At 37.6% G+C, this 17,367-nt stretch overlaps 3 protein-coding genes across 3 annotated transcripts; all 3 read left to right on the top strand.

Annotated features, from left to right (window-relative positions):
- Positions 1-1,332: 1,332 nt before the first annotated feature.
- LOC137659269 (cuticle protein AM1239-like) lies at positions 1,333-3,708 on the top strand. Its single transcript, XM_068394298.1, has 3 exons — positions 1,333-1,426; positions 2,623-2,932; positions 3,318-3,708. Exons 1-3 carry the CDS (start codon positions 1,333-1,335, stop codon positions 3,511-3,513), a joined length of 600 nt encoding a protein of 199 aa, XP_068250399.1. The 3' UTR covers positions 3,514-3,708.
- A 584-nt stretch (positions 3,709-4,292) lies between these two features.
- Positions 4,293-11,531, top strand: LOC137659268 (cuticle protein AM1159-like). Its single transcript, XM_068394297.1, has 4 exons — positions 4,293-4,312; positions 10,335-10,464; positions 10,800-11,008; positions 11,336-11,531. Exons 1-4 carry the CDS (start codon positions 4,293-4,295, stop codon positions 11,529-11,531), a joined length of 555 nt encoding a protein of 184 aa, XP_068250398.1.
- Positions 11,532-14,764: 3,233 nt separating this feature from the next.
- LOC137659267 (cuticle protein AM1159-like) lies at positions 14,765-15,483 on the top strand. The gene is made up of 2 exons (XM_068394296.1): positions 14,765-14,938; positions 15,250-15,483. Exons 1-2 carry the CDS (start codon positions 14,765-14,767, stop codon positions 15,481-15,483), a joined length of 408 nt encoding a protein of 135 aa, XP_068250397.1.
- The last annotated feature ends 1,884 nt before the right edge of the window (positions 15,484-17,367 follow it).

Raw genomic sequence — 17,367 nt, 5'->3', positions numbered from 1 at the left:
AGAACTATATATATATATATATATATATATATATATAATATATGTACAGTAAGTAAATATATATATTTATATATATATTTATATATATATCTATACTATATGTATATAATATAATATTTACCGTATATATTCATGTACAGTACATAATACATACATACATACATACATACATACATATATATATATATATATATATATATATATATATATATACATACGCATATATATATATATATATATATATGATATAAATGCTTTACTCTTCATAATTAATCAACCACAGTTGGCTACAGCCATGCTGAAGGAGTACAAGGTATTGAGAACCTCGCGTAGAAATAAAATCAAATACATATGTATAAAATTTTGAGGAGAGCTGTCATTTTTAAGTATACAGTATATACTGAGAAAAAACAAAAAACAACTAAATAGAGAAACCGTTGGGACGAGAGACTGTAATTCATGCCAATCAACGGAAAATCCTTCAATCTTTTCCAGACACTATTAGGATCTGGAAGGGGACAGACCTTTGGCATTGCAATGTAGAATGTCAATGTTTGAAAAATCATGGGGATGTTCTCAAGAGACAAAGGGATTTAATACCTTTGAAACTGTCTGGGGATTTTTATACCAGCTTCGAGAAGTTGAGCAAATATGAGGACAATCCAAGAGCTTCAGGGTCACCTAAGAAAGGAAAATTGAACTTTCAAGAGTATTGAATAATTGGTCAATGGTTATGAAAGGTTATCATTTCTAATCTTGAAACAAAAAGGGTCAAACTCTTTTTAAATCAACACATTTTGAATTCATATGAAAATGACAATCCATTCACACATCCCAGACCACGGAAGATTAAAGGACACTCATGAATGGCAGAGATTAGGGACACAACAATGTCCTAGGGACTGACCTTATATACATATGAAACCAAACGCCTCTCCACCCAAGCTAGGACCAGGAAGGGTCACGCAATAGCTGATGGTGACTCAGCATGTACATGTATAAGCTCCCAAAAACCCCCCATTCATAGCTCACAAAGATGGTTGCAGACATACACGAACCTGTGGAGTTTGATCTTGTCTGGAACTCTAGTCCAATTGATTATTAAACAGGGACGTTTCTAATAGCCTAAAACAAACTTATACATTCTTGAACATTCCTCTTTACCTACTATACACAATCATACATACTGTGCATACACCATAAAATGTAAAAAGAGGGATACAGAATTCTCTCTCTCTCTCTCTCCTCTCTCTCTCTCTCCTCTCTCTCTCTCTCTCTCTCTCTCTCTCTCCCTCTCTCTCTCTCTCTCTCTCCTCTCTCTCTCTTCAAAAAATGTTTGAATCGACCACATCGGAGAAAAACCGAATTCCAAACAAGGACTACCCAACTGTCTTGACCGTGACCTTGAACAGGAGGGGGTTAAGAGGTGAGGGGGAGGGGGGAGAGGGATTTGGGAAGGGGTAAGGGGTGGTCCTTTGGCTGACCTTAAATTCAAGAGGCAACAAAAAAGTAAACAAACGAGTTTTATTTGTGTCGGTAACTTTGACCTCTCTTTTGAACGTTTGAATTTGGTCACGTAGGAAAGACCTTCGACCTTTTGATTAATATCATTGTTATTTTATCATTGAGAGGCCGATGGCACTGGCAATCCAGTGGTTCCTAACTACGTCATGGCCAGCAAAGACAAGAGAGATAATTTGGAAACAAAATGAATGGCTGGGGCTTCTAACGTTCCCCCTTCTGAGGAAGACCATTTTGTTTACATTCTTCTTTTTTTTATTTCATAAGCTTTAATTCCCTGTTTTCTTCTCCAAGTCTTCCCCATGGCTTTATCCTTATCGTCTTATCATTTCCTCTTTTTCATTTCCATTTACTAACAATTTAATCTCTTAATTTTTTCATTTTCCTATTACACGCAATTTACCAATACCTTATTCTATTTACCTATACAATTTCTTAGCTATTATTTACCCATTCATCCCCCTTTTTCCTTCTGGCTCCACCTTTCTCAACCTAATTTCCCTATGGAAATCTGGTTAATCCATCATCTTGAATTTTTCATCTACATGTTTTTCCTCCTTATACAGCATCATTCATCTCCAACTCTCCCTCGTTTTCCCATTCACCATTTCCTCCAACACCACAAAACTATAAGTGTCCTTACTCATGTCCCCTTACAAAATGCACCTCCATCAATATGTCCCCATCCCCACCACCACTTCATTTCCCTAGATTACCTTGAGGACAAGTCGCTCAGAGGAGACCGTCTACCAGAGAGATAAAAAGTGGGAGGGGCCAAGAAGGATGCAGGGGGTATATAATAAGACTTTCGTGACCACAGGGCATCAGAGTAATCTTGCAACTCCTACCGGAAACATGAAGCTGGTGAGAGCTTGATACTTGCAAACAGTTTTCAGTTTATTATGTTCTCTTCCAATCCCATTAGTGTTTAATTTCTCTCAATGAGCATTTGTGTATTGTTTGTTATATTCATTTTGCATTAATATGTCTTTGGTTATGTGTTCATGCTATCAGGCAAACTTGTCAGTAATTCATTATTCCTCAAACTTAATTGTATTCAATTGATTATTTACTTGTTATTTCTACACACTAAATTGTAAGTAAAAACATTCAATTGGAACATTCCAACGCTTGTTATTCCTTCCCCCATTCGACCGCTTCCATCTGAGTCTCATCCAACCCATCTCTCTGTCCCTCTGAAGTTAGTAGCCGCCCTCCTCGTGGCCTCAGTCGTGGCAGACAAGGTGCCCTTCACCAACCCGAGGTTGGCCACCATCCTCAAGAACGAACAACACACCCCGGACGAGTTCGGAAACCACAACAGCGACTTCGAGACCGAGAACGGAATCGAGGTTCACATCTCGGGATCCCAGGGAGAGTCCGGAGGCGCCAATGTCATTGGCTCATGGAGGTAAGGGGATCTTAAATAGCTTTCTTTGCTTTTCTGTTTTCTTTGTTTGCTTTCTTATTTCAGAGAGAGAGAGAGAGAGAGAGAGAGAGAGAGAGAGAGAGAGAGAGAGAGAGAGAGAGAGAGAGAGAAAAAATTCCTTAAGGTTGAATAAATTATTAAAGATTAGACAAAAGGAGAGATTCCTTAAGGTCGACTAAAATATTAAAGACATTTTAATCTGCTCTTAGAATCTCTATCTAGGAAATCTTGACGTTTCCCAAACAATTCGGGATTTGAAGATCCTACATAATGTAGGTCCTATTGCTCCTTAAATAATCCATCATCTCCCAATCCCTAAACAGTCCAGGTCCTAGTAACTGACCCTGTGGTACTCCTTCCCTTCCAGCTATGTCCAGGACGACGGTAGCCTCGCCAGCCTCAAGTTCGTGGCCGACGAGTTCGGATACCAGCCCGAGTCTGACCTCCTGCCCGTGGCCCCACACTTCCCCCACCCCATCCCACAGTTCGTCCTCGACCAGATCGAGTTCGCCAGACTCGAGGACGAGCGAAGAGCCCGAGAAGGATTCAGCGCCGAAGATTAGACGGATATCATGACTCACTTGAATGGATATATAGAACGGATACTTAAGCTATTTATTTATTGAATGTATGCAACATATTTATGTCAATGATACATATTTGTAAATATATTAATAAAAGATAGCCTTCTTTAATATTGTATTCCATCACTCCATAGAATTATTTTGGCAATTCATATGAAGTCATCTAAAGAATATTATTATCATCAATATCTTTTCTTGCAAGGTAAAAGTGTAAAAATAAAATCACAAGACATTTCTTCACAGCATAAAATTTCTTTCCTATTGTGTAGAGAAAGTGAGTGAGAGAGAAAAACTAAAAATAATTAACCCTTCAAACGTCATTGCCTCGTATTCAACGTATCTTATATACGACAACTTCTAGTTTTTCTTTTATTATTGATGCGTATTAATATTGACATGGATAGATGAAAGGTTATCAGCTTCCCGTTTAACTGAGGAAAATTCTTGAAGAGAACAATGCAGATTTACATTATATAGTTTATATATATAAAGTCCTACGTTATTGGAAAGATCATTGAAATTATGCAGTATTCAGGAGAAAATTACAATATCGTAAATGATATTAACAATTGATTATTAACATAATTTCTTGAATAGTAATATAGCTAACACTGAAAGTGTGAAAATATTACTCAAAGATCTCTCAATAAATTCAATAACAAATTCAATCTTTTATCAATTGAATTGAAATGACTGGATATCCTATTAACAAATCTTCCTAATAGCTACCATCAGGTGGGCGGAATGTGGGCGTGGTTATGAAAAATGTGGGCGGATTGTGAGTAACAGATGTGGATTGGGGGCGTGGAGGAAATCTCGATTTGTTACGAAGGGAAATATCTTCATTAATGGATTGTAGGTTAAACAACGTTTGATTAGCTTAGCTCGTTGGATGGGTGACCGATAATAAATACTGACAGTTTCTGAAAATGATTGTAGGGAGAGTTGGGAGCATGAGTCTCGCAGTTTCATCCCAAAATTATCTATTTCATGCCAAAGTCTCTCTCAAGTGTAAAAAGAAATTTAATCTGATGATGGAGATTAATGTCAAAATTACAAATATAACAATTAAGTAAATACATTAAAAATAAAGTCAATAATAATAAAGGATGAAAGAGATCACTTAGATAAGAAGAGAAGTTAATGATAAAATGAAATCGATTGAATTGATAAAACTAGACATAATTGACAAAGGGAAAATGAGACTGATAGAGAAAAATAGTGATATTTCAGGTCATTGAATTAAAGATTGAATGGATAAGATTATAAACAACACTAAGAAAGGAAAGAGAATTTTCGAGATAAAAACAAGACCATCATTAGCAAAGAGTAAAACCAAGAAAAAGGACAGGTGTCAATTAACGGGATATCCTTCAATCTTTTCCAGCCACTATTAGGATATGGAAGGAGACAGAAATTTGGCGTTGCATTGTAGAAGGTCAGAGAGATGTTCTCAAGATACAGAGAGCTTTAAGATCTATGAAAGTGTCTGGGGTTATCTATATAAGCTTCGAGAAGTTGAGATGGTTGAAGACTTCAAATCAATCAATCAATCAATCAATTGTGAGGTTGAGCAAAAACAAGAACAATTCATGAGCTTTAAGATCACCTAAGTCCAATTAAAATGACCTTGTCAAGTGAATTGAATAATTGTTTAATGCGTCGTGAAGGGTCATCCAATCTATTCCTAAAATATAAAGGTCCAAAAATTTCAATAAAGAATACAGCACAAAAAATCTCAACTCCTCTCTCATTAAAATCTGAGAACGTCCATCTGTCTTCAAGAAATCTTCCAATGTCCTTCTGTCTTCAAGAAATTTGAGAACGTCATACTGACTTGAACAAAAATTGTGAACGTCCCTCTGTTTTCAAGAAATTTGACAACGTCCAACTGACTTCAAAAAATTTGAGAATGTCCCTCTGTTTTCAAGAAATTTGACAACGTCCCTCTGAACTCAAAAAATTTGAGAACTTCCCTCTGTTTTCAAGAAATTTGACATCGTCCCTCTGACTTCAAAAAATTTGAGAATGTCCCTCAGTTTTCAAGAAATTTGACAACGTCCCTCTGAATTCAAAAAATTTGAGAACTTCCCTCTGTTTTCAAGAAATTTGACATCGTCCCTCTGACTTCAACAAATTTGAGAACGTCCCTCTGTTTTCAAGAAATTTGACAACGTCCCACTGACTTCAAAAAATTTGAGAATATCCCTCTGTTTTCAAGAAATTTGACAACGTCCCTCTGACTTAAAAAAAAATTGAGAATGTCCCTCTGTTTTCAAGAAATTTGACAACGTCCCTCTGAATTCAAAAAATTTGAGAACTTCCCTCTGTTTTCAAGAAATTTGACATCGTCACTCTGACTTCAAAAAATTTGAGAACGTCCCTCAGTTTTCAAGAAATTTGACATGGTCCCTCTGACTTCAAAAAATTTGAGAACGTCCCTCAGTTTTCAAGAAATTTGACATCGTCCCTCTGACTTCAAAAAATTTGAGAACATCCCTCAGTTTTCAAGAAATTTGACATTGTCCCTCTGACTTCAAAAAATTTGAGAACGTCCCTCTGTTTTCAAGAAATTTGACAACCTCCCTCTGACGTAATGAAATTTGAGGTCTCTCTGTTTTCAAAAAAATTTGACAACGTCTCTCTAATTTCAATAAATTTGAGAACGTCCCTCTGTTTTCAAGAGATTTGTGAATGTCCCTCTGACTTGAAGAAATTTGAGAACGTCCCTCTGTTTTCAAGAGATTTGTGAATGTCCCTCTGACTTGAAGAAATTTGAGAACGTCCCTCTGTATAAAGAGATTTGTGAATGTCCCTCTGACTTGAAGAAATTTGAGAATGTCCCTCTGTTTTCAAGAAATTTGACAACGTCCCTCTGACTTCAAAAAAAAATGAGAATGACCCTCTGTTTTCAAGAAATTTGACAACGTCCCTCTGAATTCAAAAAATTTGAGAACTTCCCTCGGTTTTCAAGAAATTTGACATCATCCCTCTGACTTCAAAAAATTTGAGAACATCCCCCAGTTTTCAAGAAATTTGACATCATCCCTCTGACTTCAAAAAATTTGAGAACGTCCCTCAGTTTTCAGGAAATTTTACATCGTCGCTCTGACTTCAAAAAATTTGAGAACGTCCCTCAGTTTTCAAGAAATTTGACAACGTCCCTCTGACTTCAAAAAATTTGAGAACGTCCCTCAGTTTTCAAGAAATTTGACATCGTCCCTCTGACTTTAAAAAATTTGAGAACGTACCTCAGTTTTCAAGAAATTTGACATCGTCCCTCTGACTTCAAAAAATTTGAGAACATCCCTCTGTTTGCAAGAAATTTGACATCATCCTTCTGACTTCAAGAAATCTGAGACCGTTCCTCTGTTTTCAAGAAATTTGACAACCTCCCTCTGACGTAATAAAATTTGAGGTCTCTTGAGAACGTCCCTCTGTTTTCAAGAGATTTGTGAATGTCCCTTTAACTTGAAGAAATTTGAGAACGTCCCTCTGTTTTCAAGAGATTTGTGAATATCCCTCTAACTTGAAGAAATTTGAGAACGTCCCTCTGTTTTCAAGAGATTTGTGAATGTCCCTCTGACTTGAAGAAATTTGAGAACGTCCCTCTGCTTTCAAGAGATTTGTGAATGTCCCTCTGACTTGAAGAAATTTGAGAACGTCCCTCTGTTTTCAAGAGATTTGTGAATGTCCCTCTGACTTGAAGAAATTTGAGAACGTCCCTCTGTTTTCAAGAGATTTGTGAATGTCCCTCTGACTTGAAGAAATTTGAGAACGTCCCTCTGTTTTCAAGAGATTTGTGAATGTCCCTCTGACTTGAAGAAATTTGAGACCGTCCCTCAGCTTTCAAGAAATTTGACATCGTCCTTCTGACTTAAAAAATTTGAGAACGTCCCTCAGTTTTCAAGAAATTTGACATCGTCCCTCTGACTTCAAAAAATTTGAGAACATCCCTCAGTTTTCAAGAAATTTGACATCGTCCCTCTGACTTCAAAAAATTTGAGAACGTCCCTCTGTTTTCAAGAAATTTGACAACCTCCCTCTGACATAATGAAATTTGAGGTCTCTGTTTTCAAAAAAATTTGACAACGTCTCTCTGATTTCAATAAATTTGAGAACGTCCCTCTGTTTTCAAGAGATTTGTGAATGTCCCTCTGACTTGAAGAAATTTGAGAACGTCCCTCTGTTTTCAAGAGATTTGTGAATGTCCCTCTGACTTGAAGAAATTTGAGAACGTCCCTCTGTTTTCAAGAGATTTGTGAATGTCCCTCTGACTTGAAGAAATTTGAGAACGTCCCTCTGTTTTAAAGAGATTTGTGAATGTCCCTCTGACTTGAAGAAATTTGAGAATGTCCCTCTGTTTTCAAGAAATTTGACAACGTCCCTCTGACTTCAAAAAAAATTGAGAATGACCCTCTGTTTTCAAGAAATTTGACAACGTCCCTCTGAATTCAAAAAATTTGAGAACTTCCCTCGGTTTTCAAGAAATTTGACATCATCCCTCTGACTTCAAAAAATTTGAGAACATCCCCCAGTTTTCAAGAAATTTGACATCATCCCTCTGACTTCAAAAAATTTGAGAACGTCCCTCAGTTTTCAGGAAATTTTACATCGTCGCTCTGACTTCAAAAAATTTGAGAACGTCCCTCAGTTTTCAAGAAATTTGACAACGTCCCTCTGACTTCAAAAAATTTGAGAACGTCCCTCAGTTTTCAAGAAATTTGACATCGTCCCTCTGACTTTAAAAAATTTGAGAACGTACCTCAGTTTTCAAGAAATTTGACATCGTCCCTCTGACTTCAAAAAATTTGAGAACATCCCTCTGTTTGCAAGAAATTTGACATCATCCTTCTGACTTCAAGAAATCTGAGACCGTTCCTCTGTTTTCAAGAAATTTGACAACCTCCCTCTGACGTAATAAAATTTGAGGTCTCTTGAGAACGTCCCTCTGTTTTCAAGAGATTTGTGAATGTCCCTTTAACTTGAAGAAATTTGAGAACATCCCTCTGTTTTCAAGAGATTCGTGAATATCCCTCTAACTTGAAGAAATTTGAGAACGTCCCTCTGTTTTCAAGAGATTTGTGAATGTCCCTCTGACTTGAAGAAATTTGAGAACGTCCCTCTGCTTTCAAGAGATTTGTGAATGTCCCTCTGACTTGAAGAAATTTGAGAACGTCCCTCTGTTTTCAAGAGATTTGTGAATGTCCCTCTGACTTGAAGAAATTTGAGAACGTCCCACTGTTTTCAAGAGATTTGTGAATGTCCCTCTGACTTGAAGAAATTTGAGAACGTCCCTCTGTTTTCAAGAGATTTGTGAATGTCCCTCTGACTTGAAGAAATTTGAGAACGTCCCTCAGCTTTCAAGAAATTTGACATCGTCCTTCTGACTTAAAAAATTTGAGAACGTCCCTCTGTTTTCAAGAAATTTGACATCGTACTTCTGACTTCAAGAAATTTGAGAATATCCCTCTGTTTTTAAGAAATTTGACAACGTCCTTCTGACGTAATGAAATTTGAGAAAGTCCCTCTTTTTTCATGAAATTTGACAACGTCCCTCTGATTTCAAAAAATTTGAGAACGTCCCCGTTTTTAAGAAATTTGACAATGTCCCCCAGTATTCAATATATATGAGAAAGTTCTTCTGACTTAAAAAAGAAAATTAAGAACGTCCCTCTATTTGCAAGAAATTTTCAAAACGTCCCATGTCTTCAAGAAATGTTCCAATCAACCAGATCTACGAAGACCCAAATTCCGAACAAGAACGACCCACCTTGACCGTGACCTTGCACAGGAGGGGGTTAAGAGGTGTGGGGGAGGGGGAGGGGAGAGATGATAAGGGAAGGGGTAGGGGAGGGTCCTTTTGCTAATCTCAAATTCCAGTCAACAAAAAAGTAAACAAACGAGTTTTATTTTTGCCGGTAACTTTGACCTCTCTTTTGATCGTTTGAATTTGGTCACATAGGAAAGACTTTGACCTGATTAATCGGGTTGTTGTTCTATTATTGAGAGGCATATGGTACTGGCAATCCAGCAGCCTCTTCATAAGGCATTGATAGCGAGCATATTAGAGACGATTCGGAAATGAAAATAACTTGGCATTCCTCGTCTGGTGAGGGAAGTCTTGTTTTCATTTTCCTACTTTAATTCATTAAAGCTTCAATTGCCTTTTAAATTCAACAAGTCTTTCTTAGGGCTTCATTTTCCTTCAATCCTTCTCATCATCTATTCATGAAAATATTTCATATTTTTATTTTCATTTACTATACATAAAATATCACATTTTTTTACCTTCCTATCAAAAATATTTTTCTAATTTACTAACCTATTTGACTAACCTACTTCTCAGCTTCTATTCCCCCATTCCTACTCCATTTTCAAGGACGCTCCCTATTCCTCAACGCCATTTCCTAATATGATTTACTAACCCATTCATCGTCTAAAATATTTCATCCTTACCTTCTTTTTCTCAATCATACAGCATTATTGATCTCTCTCTCTCTCTCTCTCTCTCTCTCTCTCTCTCTCTCTCTCTCTCTCTCTCTCTCACTAACCCTTTGATATTTCCTCCACCAGCCCTAAACTGTTAGTTTCCCTACTCATAGCCCCATACCAACTGGACCTCCATAAATATCCCCCCTCTCCAACACTACTTCATTTCCCTAAATTACCTTGAGGACAAGTCGCTCAGAGGAGACCGTCTGACGCAGAGATGAAAAGGGGCGGGGCCAAGATGGATGCTTGAGGTATATAATTGGACTCTCTTGACCACAGGGCAACTACCTTATAAATTTTTACAGATCACCTACGGGCCAACCAAGGGAAAGGCCCGTGCCAACAACAAGTGTTGGCTTTAATACCCCAACAACAACAGCAACAACCACAGGGCATCAGAGTAATCCTGCAAGTCCTACCGGAAACATGAAGCTGGTGAGTGCTTGATACTTGCAAAAACTCTCAGTTCATTGTGTTCTCTTTCACTCCCATTAGTATTCAATATCTCTCAATGAGTATATGTGTATTGTTTGTTAAAATTAATTTTACATAAATATGTCTTTGGTTTTGTATTCATGCTGAGGCAAACTTGTCAGTAATCCATTATTCTTAAAATTAATTGTATTTAATTGATTATATACTTGTACTCTCTACACATTGAATTGTAAGTAAAAACATTCGAGTGGAGTTTTCCAACGCATGATATTCCTTCCCACATTCGACCGCTTCCATCTGAGACTCACCCAACCCATCTCTCTGTCCCTTTGAAGTTCGTAGCCGCCCTCCTCGTGGCCTCAGTCGTGGCAGACAAGGTGCCCCTCACTAACCCGAGGTTGGCCACCATCCTCAAGAACGAACAACACACCCCGGACGAGTTCGGAAACCACAACAGCGACTTCGAGACCCAGAACGGAATCGAGGTTCACATCTCGGGATCCCAGGGAGAGTCCGGAGGTGCCAATGTGATTGGCTCATGGAGGTACGGGGATCTTAAATGGCTTTTCTATACTTTTTCTGTTTTCTTTGTTTGCTTTATTTCCGAGAGAGAGAGAGAGAGAGAGAGAGAGAGAGAGAGAGAGAGAGAGAGAGAGAGAGATAATTCCTTAAGGTAGACTAAAATATTAAAGATATTTAAATCTATTCTAAGATACTCTATCTAGAAAAGCTTGACGTTTCCAAAACAATTTACGATTTGAAGATCTCTAGATAATGTAGGTCCTATTGCTCGCTAAATAATTCATTATCTCCCAATCCCTGAACAATCCAGGTCCTTGTAACTGACCCTGTGGTACTCCTTCCCTTCCAGCTACGTCCAGGACGACGGTAGCCTCGCCAGCCTCAAGTTCGTGGCCGACGAGTTCGGATACCAGCCCGAGTCTGACCTCCTGCCCGTGGCCCCACACTTCCCCCACCCCATCCCACAGTTCGTCCTCGACCAGATCGAGTTCGCCAGACTCGAGGACGAGCGAAGAGCCCGAGAAGGATTCAGCGCCGAAGATTAGACGGATTCCACGACCCACTTGAATAGATACATAGAACGAACACTTCAGCTATTTATTTATTGAATGTATATAAGATATTCATGTCGATGATACATATTTGTAAATATACTATCAAACGATAGCCTTCTTTAATATTGTTTTCCACCATCCCATAAAATATTTTGCCAATTCAAATGGATTCCTCTGAAAGAATATCATTATTATCAATATAATTGATTGCAATGCAGAAGTGTAATTAAGTCACAAGACATTTCTTCACAGCATAACATTTCCTTCCCTATGAGAGGATCTACGATTAGCAAATGTTTCTCCTCTCTAGCATAAGATGTGTGGGAAGTGGGAGTGGGAATGAAGACTGTGGGTAACAGGTGTGGGATGTGGGCGTGGAGGAAATCTTCTCCAGTTTTTAAGAACAGAAATATCTTCGTTAATGGATTGTATGTTGAGCAACATTTGTTTAGGTTGGCTCCTTGGATGGGTGACCGATAATGAATGCTACCAAAATTATCTATTTCATGCATAGTCTCTAAAATGTAAAAAAATATCTCAATCTGGTGATTGAGATTGTTGTCAAAAATACAAATACAACAAGAAAGGAAAAACATTAAAAATAAAGTTAATTATGATAAAAGAAGAAAGAGATTACTTAGATAAAAACGGAAGTTACTGATAAAATGAAATAGATTAAACTAATAAGAGCAGAAGTTACTGATTAAATGAAATAGATTAAATTGATAAAACGAGACATAATTGACAAAGGGAAAATGAGACTGAGACAAAAATACTGAAAATTGTGGTTATTGGATTAAACATTATATACATTAGATTACAGATAACCCTAAGAAAGGAAAGCGAAATTTCGAGATAAAAATATGACCATCATTACCAAAGAGTAAAAGGAAGAAAAAGACTATTGTTAATTGACGAGAAATCCTTCAAACTTTTCCAGTCACTGCTAGGATCTGGAAAGAGAGAGAATTTCGGCGTTGCATTGTAGAAGGTCAGGAAGATGTTCTCAAGGCACAGAGAGATCTAAGATATATAAAAGTGTCTGGGCTTATCTATATAAGCATCGAGAACTTGAGATGGTAGAAGACTTCAAATCAATCAATCAATCAATCGTGAAGTTGAGCAAAATCCATGACCTTTAAGGTCACCAACAGTAAGTCCTATTGAAATGACCTTGTCCAGTGAATTGAATAATTGGCTAATGTGTCGTCAAGGGTCATTCAATCTATTCTTCAAATATTAGGACCAAATCCTTTTCAATCAACATATTTTGAATTCATGTAAAAGGTGACAAACATTCAGGCATATTAACCCATCATAAATTAGGGTGTTTTTAATTTTTTTTAACAGTTCTCTATAATCGTCATTCCCAAACAAACACACATACAGACAAAACAATATCCATAAACAATACAGAATAAAAAATCTCTCCTCTTGTTTCCTCAAAATCTGAGAATGTCCCTCTGTCTTCAAGAATTCTGAGAACGTCCCTCTGACTTCAAGAAATCTGAGAACGTCCCTCTGTCTTCAAGAAATCTGAGAACGTCGTTCTGTCTACAAGAAATCTAAGAACGTCCCTCTGTCTTCAAGGAATCTGAGAACGTCCCTCTGCCTTCAAGAAATCTGAGAACGTCCCTCTGTCTTCAAAAAAATCTGAGAACGTCTCTCTGTCTTCAAGAAATCTGAGAACGTCCCTCTGTCTTTAAGAAATCTGAGAACGTCCCTCTGTCTTCAAAAAAATCTGAGAACGTCCCTCTGTCTTCAAAAAATCTGAAAACGTCTCTCTGTCTTCAGGAAATCTGAGAACGTCTCTCTGTATTCAAGGAATCTGAGAACGTCCCTCTTTATTCAAGGAATCTGAGAACGTCCCTCTACCTTCAAGAGATCTGAGAACGTCCCTCTGTCTTCAAAAAAATCTGAGAACGTCCCCCTGTCTTCAAGAAATGTTCCAATCAACCAGATCTAGGAAGACCCAAATTCCGAACAAGAACGACCTACCTACCTTGACTGTGACCTTGAACGGGAGGGGGTTAAGAGGGGAGGGAGGGGAAGGGAAGATTGGGGCAGAGGTAGTGGGTGGTCCTTTGGCTGACCTTAAATTCCAGAGGAAACAAAAAAGTAAACAAACGAGTTTTATTTGTGTCGGTAACTTTGATCTCTCTTTTGAACGTTTGAATTTAGTCAGAAAAGAAAGACGTTTGACCTTATCATAATATCATTGTTATTCTAGCATTCAGATGCCGATGGAACTGGCAATCCGGCAGCCGATAAAAAAATTCTAGTAGAAAAATGAAAGAGAATTTAGATATGAAATGAAAGGTTCGTTAATTGTTCATCGTATAAAGTGGGACGACTTGTTTACATTTTCCTTTTTATGTTTCATATTCTTCACTTCCCCTTTATCTCCATTCTTTCATTCATATATTCTTAATCAAAAATCATTTTCCAATTTAGTTTTCCCTCATTATAATCCCTCCATTCTCTTATGTTCCTATTACACATATTTTTCGAAATTCCTATTTACCTCTCCCATATCTCAGCTTCTTTTCACCAATTTCTTCCCAATTTCCCAAGATGCTCCCAATTCCTCAACCATATTTCTCAAAGGGTCTACCTAAATCTCCTCTCGCTAACTTCATTCCATTTCCTTGAATTAACTTGAGGACAAAGCGTTCAAAAGAGGTCGTGTCTGCCAAAGAGATAGAAAGGGGGCGAGCCAAGAAGGATGCTGGGGGTATATAATAGGACTCTAGTGACAACAGGACTCTACGGGCCGACCAAGGGAATGGCCCGTGCCAACAAGAACTGTTGGCTATAATCCACAACCAAGGGCATCAGAGTAATCCTGCAAGTCCTGCCGGAAACATGAAGCTGGTGATTACTTGATACTTGCAAACAGTTTTCCGTTTATAGTGTTCTCTTCTAATCCCATTAGTGTTTAATTTCCCTCAATGGGTATATGTGTATTATTTGTTAAATTTAATTTTACATAAATAGGTCTCTGGTTTTGTATTCATGCTATGAGGCAAACTTGTCAGCAATTCTACTCAAATTTAATTGTATTTAATTGATTATTTACTTATTCTCTCTACACAATAAATTGTAAGTAAAAACATTCAAATGAAGCTTTCCAACACAATATTCTTTCCTACATTAGACCCCTTCCATCTGAGTCTCACCCAACCCATCTCTCTCTCCCTCTGAAGTTCGTAGCCGCCCTCCTCATGGCCTCAGTCGTGGCAGACAAGGTGCCCCTCACCAACCCCAGGTTGGCCACCATCCTCAAGAACGAACAACACACCCCGGACGAGTTCGGAAACCACAACAGCGACTTCGAGACCGAGAACGGAATCGAGGTTCACATCTCGGGATCCCAGGGAGAGTCCGGAGGCGCCAATGTCATTGGCTCATGGAGGTACGGGGATCTTAAATGGCTTTTCTTTGCTTTTCTGTTTTCTTTGTTTGCTTTCTTATTTCGGAAAGAGAGAGAGAGAGAGAGAGAGAGAGAGAGAGAGAGAGAGAGAGAGAGAGAGAGAGATAATTCCTTAAGGTAGACTAAAATATTAAAGATATTTACATCTATTCTAGGATACTCTATCTAGAAAAGCTTGACGTTTCCAAAACAATTCAGGATCTGAAGATCCCTAGATAATGTAGGTCCTATTGCTCCCTAAATAATCCATTATCTCCCAATCCCTGAACAATCCAGGTCCTAGTAACTGACCCTGTGGTACCCCTTCCCTTCCAGCTACGTCAGGACGACGGTAGCCTCGCCAGCCTCAAGTTCGTGGCAGACGAGTTCGGATACCAGCCCGAGTCTGACCTCCTGCCCGTGGCCCCACACTTCCCCCACCCCATCCCACAGTTCGTCCTCGACCAGATCGAGTTCGCCAAACTCGAGGACGAGCGAAGAGCCCGAAATGGAATCAGTGCTGAAGAATAAATTTATAACGTCGACGAAATTGCTGATATAAATGTCTCTATTATTATTATTATTATTATTATTATTATTATTATTATTATTATTATTATCATCATCATTACTACTATCATCATTACTACCGCCATTATTATTATTATTATTATTATTATTATTATAAATAGTACTTAAAACACTTTTCTGCTGAAAGCAGAGTTATCTAGGTTTAGTTTTGGTTGAATTTTTTCTATGTAAAATGTTTCTAATAATCTCAGCTCGGTCTCAAATCGAGCTTTACATATAATGCTAAAATCAAGATGATTAAAATTGGTGTTACACACTCCGTGGCAATGATCTCTTATAGAGGAATGAGAAGGCTTACCCAGTGGGAGAAGGGTCCTTGAACTAATGCCTCTATGTTCAAAGGTTCTGGTAGACAACAGTTTTGTCGAACTACCTACATATTCCGAACTACACTTCGGACACACAAATTTATATACAACCATAGAACATAGTTCGCTAGATAACGATTTGCTCAAGTCCAAGGAGTCGTTATCTAGCGAACTATGTTCTATGGTTGTATATAAATTTGTGTGTCCGAAGTGTAGTTCGGAATATGTAGGTAGTTCGACAAAACTGTTGTCTACCAGAACCTTTGAACATAGAGGCATTAGTTCAAGGACCCTTCTACCACTGGGTAAGCCTTCTCATTCCTCTATAAGAGATCATTGCCACGGAGTATGTAACACCAATTTTAATCATCTTGATTTTAGCATTATATGTAAAGCTCGATTTGAGACCGAGCTGAGATTATTAGAAACATTTTACATAGAAAAAATTCAACCAAAACTAAACCTAGATAACTCTGCTTTCAGCAGAAAAGTGTTTTAAGTACTATTTATAATAATAATAATAATAATAATAATAATAATAATAATAATAATAATAATAATAATGGCGGTAGTAATGATGATAGTAGTAAATGTCTCTATTTATTGGGAATTTACAAAATAAATTATTCTGATTTATCCTAGTTTTCATTTGTTTCCTTTAGTGAGAGAGAGAGAGAGAGAGAGAGAGAGAGAGAGAGAGAGAGAGAGAGAGAGAGAGAGAGAGAGAGAGAGAGAGAGAGAGAGAGATATTACCTTCCTATAAACCCCTTCTTTTACATAAAACTATCAATCTAGAAAGGGTAACAAAGTCACCCAGGTGATCCACTGAGGGAAGGACACGAGATGTCCTTAACAAAAGGTATTAGGATACTTGGACAAACGTCCTGGAAAAAGGAATAACATTTTTATGAACAGACTGATACAGGTTCCATTCATGGTCGGGAGGGGAATATTTCTATTTCATGAATGCCTTTGGGTATAAATCATTACTAATGTAAAGGTAATACTGAATTACAAGGTATTTGTGGCTTATAAATTTATAAATATATATATATATATATATATATATATATATATATATATATATATATATATATATATATATATATATATCCATTGCTCTCTGGTGCTAAATTCCGTACCTGACAGTTAGTCGACCACAGTTAGTAGTACAAAGTTATAAGAATCTCATACAGAAATATATCCAATGTATATGAATAAAATCGTGAGGACAGTTGTCCTGTTTCAAGTATGCAGTATACATGAGTAACCTGTAAATACTGACATGAAACAAAAAACAACTAGATACAGACACAGCTAAAAAGAGACTCTATCATAAATCGTATCAATCAACGGGAATGATACAATCATTTCCGGTGACTATTAGGACCTGGAAGGGGACAAAATGTTGGCGTTGCATCGTAGAAGGTTACTGTTTCCTCTGAGATGCTCAAAACATCATGGAGATGTTCTGAAGGTACAGAGAGTTTTGACATCTATGAAACTGTCTGGGGAC

This window comes from Palaemon carinicauda, chromosome 19 (assembly GCF_036898095.1).
Source record: "Palaemon carinicauda isolate YSFRI2023 chromosome 19, ASM3689809v2, whole genome shotgun sequence".
Lineage (NCBI taxonomy): Eukaryota > Metazoa > Arthropoda > Malacostraca > Decapoda > Palaemonidae > Palaemon > Palaemon carinicauda.
Note: the sequence above shows the minus strand (reverse complement) of the source record. Positions and strands in the feature narration are given on the sequence as shown.